The sequence below is a fragment of the Dasypus novemcinctus genome, chromosome 7 (genome assembly GCF_030445035.2).
Source record: "Dasypus novemcinctus isolate mDasNov1 chromosome 7, mDasNov1.1.hap2, whole genome shotgun sequence".
NCBI classification, from domain to species: Eukaryota; Metazoa; Chordata; class Mammalia; order Cingulata; family Dasypodidae; genus Dasypus; species Dasypus novemcinctus.
Window position 1 is genome coordinate 6,293,991 of NC_080679.1, and position 10,823 is coordinate 6,304,813.

The 10,823-nt window shown below is 58.0% G+C and overlaps 1 protein-coding gene across 2 annotated transcripts in view; it reads right to left on the minus strand.

Annotated features, from left to right (window-relative positions):
• Nucleotides 1-10,175, minus strand: part of MLPH (melanophilin) — a 56,870-nt gene extending 46,695 nt beyond the window's left edge. For both annotated transcript variants that reach the window (XR_009186424.2, XM_058299840.1), the window contains exons 1-2: nt 10,095-10,175; nt 3,805-3,938 (exon numbers count right to left, since the gene is read on the minus strand). Coding sequence is in view for 1 of the 2 variants with exons in the window: in XM_058299840.1 (XP_058155823.1) it covers nt 3,805-3,914 (110 nt within the window). In the remaining variant the exon portion in view is untranslated. The remainder of the gene's footprint in view (nt 1-3,804; nt 3,939-10,094) is intronic.
• Nucleotides 10,176-10,823: the final 648 nt, after the last annotated feature.

A 10,823-nucleotide genomic window follows, 5' to 3' on the forward strand; every position in this document is an offset into this window, starting at 1 on the left:
TCGCCTTCCAGGGGTGAGTCCAAGGCCCCAAAGAAGACGCCCCCCAATGCTTGGCCTCACGCTTGGCACCCCCCCCCCCCACCCTCATGCTGACCCCAGGACCCTGCAGGCACAAGACCCCCTGCTCCCTTGCCCCGGGTTGGCTGGAGTTCTCCAAGAGGGCTACACCCCAAAGGAGAAGGGGCAGGGGTGAAAGAGCAGGCGAACAGTGAGGACAGGTGGCCTTCCAGAAGAACGTCTGTGGTTCTGAGCTTCCCGCACCAGGAGCTGGCCCCTCCCCCTGGAAGCCTTACCTGGCTCGCCTCCCACCTGCCCTCTCCCCTCCAGGGGTTGGTCTCTTGACCCCCCACGGGCCCTCCTTCCTGGGTGGCAGGTCAGTGAAGGCCACATGGAAGGAGCCTGATTTTTTAACCAAACCTCGTTTTTTTTGCCCACACCTGGAAACTTCCCTCCATCCACCACCCAGAAGTGGCCGTCCCCGTGGAAACCCAAGAGCAGCACTGGACAGGAGCCTTAGTGTGCGGAGGGCCGTCCTCTCCCCTGAGGACCTGAAATATCCCGAGGCTCAGTGGGTCCACAGCAAGTCAGATCTCTCCTAACGTCTGTTCTGTTATCGTTAACATCATGCTTCTGGGCATCTTTGAATGTTCGATTCTCTGGGGCGTGCTCCTGTGTTCTTTTGGGAAGCCTCAGTAACATGCTGCTCTGTAGGAGAAACCGCCCCCTGCCCAAATCCCTAGGTGCCCAGGCCAAATATAGGGAGACTTCTGTCCGCCGGGGGCTAGATCACAGGCAAGACGGCCTCCCCTCTTCCCGCTCGTTCATCTCCTGGGAGAGCCTGCAAGGAGAGCGTTTTGGCATTCTCTCTCCAGGCCTGCTACTCAGGAGCCCAGAGCCCCCGGGGGAAATTCCCATCTGTCCAGGCTGCTCAGGAACAGGTCCAATTCTACCAGGAATGGGTTAGAGATTCCCACGCAGGGGCACACCCAGCAGCCACCAGCTTCTGCCTTTCACAGGCTGGGAGGGGACGCTGCCAGCTGGAGGCCATAACTTCATGTTTGACATTTTGATATATAAATTAAAAGTCTAATTGGGGTCTAACTTCCCAGCCCCGTGGAGGGACACCTGTGGAAGATCTGGGGGAGAGCGAGCAGGCCACACAGGCATTGGTGAAACTAGTTTCGTAGTGGTGACAGGCACTTAGTTCTGTCGCAACGTCCGGGTTTGGGCCAGCTGACTTGTCACACGATTGACAGAGAAAAAAATCCAAGGTGCGCTGGTCCGACCGTTGGGCCCAGGTACGGGCACCTTCGCCCCAGCGTTCTTTCACCCAAAGGCGCTCACACTCGGGGAGAAACACCGAGCAGGCATCTACCTAACACCTGTCTCTGTTAACTTGGTAAATAGTAAAAGAAACACCTTTTTTTTTTTTCGGTTTAATTGTTTTCAAATTGGTATATTCCGTGAGCTGGCCGTTTCGCACACCGATCTCTTGGCAAATTTGCTCTTGGTGAGTTGGCCCCGAGCTTACAGCTCCTGTCTACCTGACTCATACTCAGGGCAGTAAACCTCTTTCCAAGGAAATGGCTGTGTTTGTTACTTTGTTTCACAGCTGTTTCTTTTTTCTTCCTCCAGGAAATCTGTCTTATCAACAACCTTGCTAGTTTCTGGAGCTGGGCTCTCGCTTTCGCATTCTTTTGGAAGTACATTAAAATGCATCTGAACAATTCCTGAACTGCCAAGCTTGTGACCTCGGTCCATTCGGTGGCTACCTGAGCACCTGTTTCCCCACTCAGGCTTTCACTGTTGATTCACAGACGAAAGAACAAGTAGCTGGGGGCAAGGACGTGGCCAAGGAGAGGCCCAGAGACGCGTCGCAGAGAGCGGGGGATGGTGGTGGCAAGAAACCAGTGATTGTGTTGAAGTTGGTCCAAGGTGCAGCCGAGCATTAGTAAGAGCTGGGGAAGAGGGGGTTCCCTGTTTTGGAGATTCTCTCCCTTCCACAGCGGGCTGCTGGTATTTTAGCCACTAGCTCGGTGTCAGGAACCCAGAGGCTCCATGCCAAGCCGCTTCAGCTCCTGCCCTTCCTGAGTCCCAACTGTGCCCTGTCCCAGCAGAACTCGAACCCGCATCTCCTGCCCTCGTGACCACATGCCCTGGGCCCTGCGGCCCCCTGGAGTCCTGGAGGATTTCTCCCAGGTGGAGGCAGCTCTATCATTTGTGGTGTATTTAACCCATAGGCGAACAAGAGATTAAACTATCAAAAACGAGTAAGAAACACAAAAGCCCTTCACTGACCCCCACTTTCCTTCCCAAAGGCACCTCCAGCTAGACCCGACTTTGCAGAGGCATGACCAGTCCCCGCAGTGCTGTCTGGGCTTCGGTGGTCTGGACTGGACATGACCGTGAGGAAGACCTTCCAGGCTGCTGCCTTGGGCATCCGCGTTCCCAGTGGTGACAGAAGAGCCCATCATAGCATCACACCGTGGACGGCCCCTGCCCACGGCCAGGCTTTGGGCTATTAAGTAAGCACCCCCACGGCAGGCCAACAACGCTGCAGGCTGCGCCGATGACACCGCGCCCGCTGGCCATGCCCAGCCACCAGCTGCGCTTCCGAGCCCCAGAACTGCGCGGCGCTAAGCCTGCGTGCTGAGAAGTCACTAAGCTGATGGCAGGTGGTTACTGCGCCCACAGAAAACTCATCCCGACACCATGGAGAGGGCGCGAACTCCCACGTGCCGCCTGCCCAGGTCAGGCTGTGATGGGTCCACTGCTGGCCACCACACAGCCTCCACGTCACGCATCCGAACCCACATCCTGGCTTCTGCCCCGCCGGCCCCACCCATGCCTTCCCACCCCACTCCATCCTCTCCCTTGCTTGGGCCGCAGACCCTGAGGCTGCCCTGGGTGCCTCCGTCTGCGGGGACATGGCACCCCGCAGCCTGGCCAGCTCTCCTCCCCGTGCGTCCAGCCTCTCTACCGCACGGCCGGTCTAAGGTTGGGCGTCCGCTCAGGGCTCCTCCTTTCACTCAGGGCAAGGCCAGGGTTCTGGGGGGGTCTTGGAGGGCCCACCCCTCCCACCCATGCTCCCCGGCCCCTGCTCCCACTGCTCCAGCTCGCCGGCCCTGCCACGGGCCTCTGCCCTGCAGCACGTCTGCCAGCCGGAGTTAGGCTACTGCCATGCCTCCTCCAAGTCTTTGCTCAAACATCTCCTGCTCAACGAGGTGCCCAGTCCATGGAAGACCCCGGAAGGACAGTAAGGAAGCCCAAGGAATAAATGCGCGCTGGGGCTTGGGGGAAGGGGTGGGGGACGTGCGGGGAGGAAACCATTGACAGTGGCATTTAGGCTCAGGCAGGGGGAGAGCAATGCCAAATGGGCCAGGGCGGGGTGCCACCTAACCCCCCAGAAAAGAAAGGGGAAATGCCAACTCAAATCCTTCAATTTCAGTGTTCTGGATATTTCAGAATGTCATCGAGACTTTCCCCGTTTATCTCCTTTAGCTCTATTACTCTGAAAATCTGGGCTCAGAACCACCTGGCTTAGGAGATGCTGCCTCCCTGGAAGATGTCCAAGTTGAACTAAAACTCAGCGGACAACGGAAGGTTTAGGTGGGAATTCAGATCCCCTTGTTCGAGGAAACCGAGGCCGGAAAGCAGAAATATTTCCCAGAGCCTGGCTTCCTGCCCACTGCCCTTCACCCTGCACCCCTGGCCCGTGGCCCCCCAGAAGAGCACCCCCCAGTGCCAGCCCCTCGGGAGGAGGTGGGAGGAGCGTGGGGCCTCACGGGCTGGGCCAACACTTACTCCAGTCTTTCTTCTTCTTTTTTCCTGAGATCGAAGTCTCGCTGAACAACTTCCCAGACGTGTTTGGCCTCTTCGTCGGTTAGCTTGGAAAGATCCAGTTTTTTCCCCATCTCTGCAGCTTATCGGGGTCTCACCTAGAATATCATAGGGTCCTTGGGTTAGCCCCAGGAAGCTGGGGATGCCGGCGAACTCACAGAGCTTGGGGCACAACCGAAAGCAAAGGAAGAGAGTTGCCTGTTCCTGAGCTAAATACTTTTCTAACACCTGCAAGTGCTGTCTGGATATCCATGTAGTTTAACAATGTGAATCTACGTGTAAAATCCCCACACTAAAATTTTAATGAGATGGGCTCTGGAGCACGGGCCATGCGGGATCACACACAGCCACGGGGCCCCATTCTCTTTCCGTTGCAAAAGAAATCCCAGTGGTTTCAGTATCAGGCAGGGAAAAATGTGCCCTGAGAGAAAGGCTCCATCCCTCAGGCTTCTCACCTTGGAACATCTTAGAGCAGAAGTTAACTTCCTGTCAACCTCATGGCCAAGTTTTGGTGCACCCCCCTGCCCTCCTGGAGCAGTATTTCACTGAGGGGGCAGGGTCCGTGTGGGTCGGGGGATCTGGAAACTTGACTCCCCAGGCAGCAAAGATGGGGAGACTTCCAGCATCTAGAAGGCCTTACTGGCTTCTGCTTTCCCTGCCATCGGGCAGGTTGGGGTGCCCTGGGAAGCTGAGTGGTCATGGTCACGTGATTCAAGCACAATATTTGTGCTGGGATCATTTGCACACTTTCTATGGCCAGGCACAAGTGATGTGAGATGAGGGGAGAATGAAAAGTGGGGGTGGGAGACAACCAGCAGGTGAGCTTTATTTACTTGAGGGGAGTTGGCTGTGGGAGACTGCCCAGCAGCCAGTCTGAAGCCAGGTTGTACACTGGCATCACTGGGAGCTTTAAATATACCCTTGCCTGCTCTGAGGCATGCCCCCCTCCAGGCCTCTGATTTGATTCAACTATGTTTCTAGACACTCCACGGATCAGGAGCTGAAGCTTCAGATGCTCTCACTGCCCTTTTGTGAAGTGCACCAGTCCTGACCCCAATCAAAGTAAACAGAAGAAAGAAAACCCAAACCTCAGCAACCAAGACAGGCTGAACTTTGGAGCCCTGCAGCTCAAAGTGCGATCCTTGAACCAGCAGCACCACTGGGGGCTTGTTAGAAATGCAGGTTCTTAGTCTCTACCCCAGACTTACTACTTCAGAACCTGCATCTCAACAAGCTCCCCAGGTGGTTTGTGTGCACACTCGAGTTTGACGCTGCTCTTGGTTCTCAGATCCCAGTGAGGCACAAAGCTCAGGAGGAGACTTGTTAACTCGGCTAGGGGCAAGTCACAGAGAGCCTTGGCCCCATGGGATGGGTGTCTCTGATGGGTGGGGCAGGACGGTGATGGTCACAGGGGTGGCTGAGCAGACAATTGGGACGAATCCTCCTTGTCTTTTCAGAGATGACACAGGCTTGACACTTGGCGCCAATGTGATATTACAGCCAGGTATGAAATTACAGCATTGCCAGCCCAAGGAGGTCACTCCTGAATGTGTGCACTCTGGGGCAGCACTGCAAAGCTTCCCTTATTCCCCAGAGAGGACTGCTCCCCCCAACCACCCTTGGCACTTCTCGGCACTTCTGTCTCCAGTGCTTCTTATCCCTCTAATGCTTTTTTATAGGTCCTGAGAGCTGGTGAGGCCACGTTAGTTACCGTCTGTCCAAGCTCCATGAGGGCAGTGACTTTGTCTTCCCAGGACACGTGGCAGGGACCTGTCTGTGCTCCAGGCTCAGCAGACCACAGCAGGCCCTGCCCGGGAGCCCTCCAGCCTGAGGATGTGCTCTCACACAGGGATCAGCTCTGCCTGGGTGCTGAGGCTTGGGGAAGATTTTCCTGGGATGATGTGTTCAGCAAGGGCAACTAAAGCTTTGAAAACCACTGTGTGGCCTCAGCAAGTGTTCTGTGAGGACTTAAATCCACTTTCTCTGCAATTTCAGACAGGGCTCATTCTGGCTGCTTTTGATGAGGAACCTTAAAACCAACCCAAACTGCTTCTGAACCCCTGGACACATTGCTCTTTCTGGGCTGTGGACTGATAGAAAACGTTTCTCATGAAAAAGTTAGTAAAACTTTGTCCTGGAAATGGACTTCAGTTTGCTGCACAACTGGTTAACAAGGAAAATGATATTTTTTGGGCAGCACCCAGATTCTATTTTAAATCAAACGTTCCAGAGACGTCCCTGAATGCCACAGATGTTGGCTAAAACGTTCTCTGGCTTGTGCTCTCAAATTGGCGCAAAATGATCTCTTAAAATTATCCACCGAGTCCTCAATGTCTCTCCTCTTGGTCATGATGCTGTGAGAGAGGAAAGCATTAAGAGCCTTCCCTGATGTGCTGTAAGCATTCAAACTCCTGTCGTTTAAAGTTCAATATACATTTTGGACAAGAAGAGGCTAAAACAAAAATCATTCTTGGCACTCCTGTGGAGCACTGTAGCTTTCTGGTTTTTAAAAATGGGGAACAAAAAGCTCTTTTCTGATAGATGACTGAGCTTTGTTCGTTTTTATTTTTCACCATATCATGAAAAAAAAATATTGTATCCTAAGAAGAGCATCCATTGAAATTCTATTTTCAGAAGGGGCAAAATAACTGTGGCCGTCAGCTGACTCAGTATCATTCCCCTGCTTCTAAAGGAGAAGTGAAAATTCTGGTCCTTGTTTGAAGAGACTGAAATGTGCAAGTATGAGGGAGAAAAGCCAAAGAAAAGGCACAAAGCGCCCTGTGCGTGTCCTGGGAGGTCAGCTCTCTCGGGCACGCAGTGACCAGCGCCTAGGGGGTCAGGGCCCACCCCCACAGGGCCCACGTGGCTTCACGCCCAGCGGTACGTCGCCTCGCTCCACCTGCCCCCCTCAAGTCTGCCCACTCTCCATTAACGCTCGTTTCCACTAAGGACGTCTATTTGAATCCTCAGTTCAAACAGCCAAGACAGCAGGAGGCCAGAGGACCTGGGGAGGGGCAGGAGCCTCGGTCAGGGCAGGGAGGGGCCGGCGGGGCAGTGGCTCCCTGGAGTGAGGCCGGAGGGCAAACTCAATGGAATGGGACTAGGACCCGCTGTCTTCCCCGGGAGCGCGCAGTGTCTGAGGTTCCAATAGTGACCTCGAGTTATCAAGGAAAGTGACATTGTGTTCACTATCCTCTGATTGATAAAGTTGGAAATCACACAACGGTGGTTTAGAAACACATGTATCCAACAGAGCAAGACCAAGGGAAGACTGCTGGGACCTCTTGGGTTGGAAGTCACCTGACAGATCTTGGCACTCGTGATGATTTTTATCTCCAGTCCAACTTCCTTAAGAGTAGGAGGTGCAAGGGGAGGAGGGAGGTAGGGTGTTTCCAGGTTTCAAATACCCCTTTGCAGGGGAGTGTGTCCAACCAGTGGGGTCAAGTCCCACGGCCCGGTGGCATGGCCCTTTACCTACTGCCGTGCCCCACTGTTCCCATCTGGTGCTTCATGCGATGCTGAGGCTTGGTGCTTTTAAAAGCTCTCTTGACACTAATCTTAAACAGAGAATGCATTTGACTTCAGCATTAAAATGCAGAAACCAAAAGTCACTGGCATTTTGGGGACCCAGGGCTAGCATCCTCTCTGGTTTGCTTCAGGCCCATATAAGGTCCTTAGAGTTGGTGGCCCTTGGAGTGTGGAAGGGGCAGCCCCTCCCCCAGGCACTGCCAGGCCATCTCCTCTGCACCCGACACCCCTCCAGCCAGAACAGAGCAATACAGGGTGGGGACCCCCAGCCTGGAGGGTGCAGGGCTGCCCCGGCTGGAGGGGTGAGGTGGGGAGCAGGAGGCTCCAGCAGGCACTGTCTTCCCATTTTCAATTTCTGTGCAAACAGCTTCTGATCATGAGGTTCCTGAACAAAACGTTTGAATCTGCGCCTGCTCCAGTGCTCAGCCGTAATCACGATTTAATCTGTGACTGTCAGCATGCCCTAATGGTTTAATGGCTGCAAGGGAGAGAGGGGTGGTGATTAAGACTGGCTGATTAGGAAGCAGGAAGCAGATAATGAAACTGGTGTCAGAAAATGACCTGCACCAGACTGATACCACTGAAAATGAAGGGCACGTCGCCTTTACCCACGGAAGATTTTAATTCCTGTTTTGGCCTAACTGGAGTGACATCTGGCAGCAAGGAGGTCCTCCCCGTGAAGACATGGCCTCACCAGCTCCTGGGCCGGCAGGGGCTCCAGGGACCCTTGGAGCAGCAGTGCGGTTGAGGGGTCCCCTGTTGAGGAAGAGAAACTGGAAAGCCAAGCCAGGGGCCTGCACTCACTTCCCAGCGAGCCATGGGCAGAGTCTGCCTCCGAGTCCAGGCGTGTGGCCAAGTGCCAGTGCTGATCAGGATGTGGGCATATGCCTGGGGGAAGGAGGGGAGGTGGAGGTGCCCATGTGGCCCCTGCAGCATTAACCCTCTGTGGGCAGTTCCCCAGTGCTGTCCTGAGCCGGTCTGGGTGCCTGTTGGTAGGAATCATATCCCCAGCCCTCATCAGCTGCAAAATGGGCAGACTTCCACCTGGCACCCTGCAGGTGCTCCAAGCACACCTACGGTGCAGCACCTGTAAGCTGTGAAATGGTGCCAGCCGCCAAGGCCAAGGGCTGGGCAGGTGTTCTGCGCTTCCTGCCGGCCCCTACCTGCCCACGCTGTGGGGGCCCACGCTCTGCTCCCGGAGTCCTCTGGGAAGTTGCTGCTTCACCTCATCACACGGGAACCCGGGCTCTGCATATGCACAAGGAGCTTGGCTCTGGTCCCCAGGGTGGGGTCCCCAGGGTGGGGACGGGGCTGGAAGTTAGGAGCTGGGCTCCATTCCAGTTCAGGTACCAGCCAGCCCTGTGACCTGGGGTGGTGCCTCTTCCCTCGGGGTCCTCAGTTTCCCCATCTGTACCATGGACAGTGGTTGGCCTAGCTGGCTTCCCTCTGCAGCTCTGTATAAGGGCCCGGGTGTTAGAATGAGGTGGGGCCGTTACGGGGAGGGTAGAGCGGGGAGGGGGGCAGTGGGTTCTTGCTCTGGGGACTGCTTCTGAGAAGACTGTGACAGGCAGCCCTGGAAGGCTCACCCAACCCCCCGGGTGGGGGCCACGCACCAGCCATCACCGCACTGTCATCAAGGACACCAACGTCACCTTCCCCTTAGCCGGCAGGGCCCTGGGCCTCCCCCGTCCCGTCCCCCCAGGCACACACTCTGCTGGCTTCCCCAAGGGCGCCCCTCGTTGCGTGCCCTCACCTAACCCCGCGGGGCATCCAGGGTTGTGCCCTCTGGATGGGACGCCAAGGCCGCGCCAGGCGGAGGAGCCCAGGGGCGGGGCGGGAAGGGGCCTTGCCCGGAAGAGCGCTGGCCTTGCTGGGGTCAGGGGAGTTGGACCGGCGGTCGGCTGGAGGGGTGGGGTCCCGGGACAGGAGCGCCCGACGAGCTGCACCCGCGGTGCCAGCGAGCGTCCCTGCGGGCTGCCCGGGCCCTCGGCGCTGCGTGGTCTGTGCACGTCAAGGGCAGCGGGCCCTCAGTCCTCCTTCCCACGCCAGCCCTCAGGAAGAGGTACACAGACAAGAGGACAGACAGACAAGAAGACAGACAGACAGGACGACAAACGCACACGCCAGCTGAGCAAAGGACAAGGGTGAAGGCCCGGCCCAGGCTTCCTGTGAAGACGAGCAGGGGCCTCAGCACTTAGCTGAGGTCAGGAGGAAGCAGGAGTCTGAGCCCGCAAATCTCTGGGTGAGGCTGTGCCCGCCGCCCGGCGCCTCCCCACCCCCCCACAAGGCGGCAGGGGGTGGGCCATCCACGAACCAGATGAGTTCCACCCAACTGGGGCTGCTGAAGGCTTGCAAGGAAGGCGGGAGAGGCCACCTCCTTCCACCTGGGAGACACCGGGGGCCTCTCCCCAAGACGCAGGGCAGCCCAGGAGGGAGGTCTCCCCACACAGCCAGGGGTCCCCGGGAGCCGGGGCTAGAGCCTCCTCTACCATCCCGCAGGGGGACTTCTCATTAAAAGAGACACCACCGTGTCCCAAATCCACTGCTCCCCCAGGTCCCAGATCCGGTCTGATCAAGGTGTCCAGGGGAGCTTGGGGATTGGAGTTCCGGGTGCTGGGTGCTTCACAGCTGCTGAGCGTCCGCGTCCCCGCCGCCACCGCTCCCTGAGCCTCGGTCCCCAGGCCAGGCGCCCCCCACCCTGCCTCTCCAGCTCTCGGCGCACTCACCTGTCCCTCTCCGCGGGACACGCTGAGCCGGCCGGGACCCTGGGGTTGCTCGCTCCTGCGAGGGAAAGGAAGGCGACGGGGGCAGGGCGCAGGGCGTTGGGTTAGGGCGCAGGGCGGCGCAGCGGGGCGACAGCGGCCAGGCGAGGCGCGCAGAGCGCAGGGCTGCGGGGCGCTGCAGACCCGCGGCGGCCGGACGGCAGGGCGAGGTCCGGGTGCCGCCCTCTGGGTCACGTGGGCCGCGCCTGTCCCCGCCCAGCTCGTGCGGCCGGTCATCCCCGGGACCAGACCTGGCCGAGGGCGGAGCGGGTCCCCGGGTCGCTGGCGCGGGAGGCGCCCGTGCACGGGGTGCCCCTGGCTCCTCGCCCCAGGCACCCTCCGCAGGACCGCGGCGGGGGCGCTGGTGGCGCGAGTCCGCAGCGGCGTTGCCCGGGGCCACGCGACCGCCTGGGTCCTGCCGTCGCCCAAAGGTCCGGCTTTTTGGAGCCGTCGCCGGGGCGCGTGGCACCGCGATTCGCTCCCGTCCAACCCTCGGAGTTGAGAGCGCCGAGGACTCCGCTTGATCCACGGGGACACAGGCTCAGAGAAGGGACTGGCCGAAGCCACCACTGTGAGCGCGACCGCCACCTGGTCAGCGGGGCTGAGCCCGGGCTTCCTGGCACACGTCCAGCCCCTCGCGCCTGCCATCCTGTCGGGCCTCGGGACTAAATTCCGTCGGGCCCCAGCCCGGCG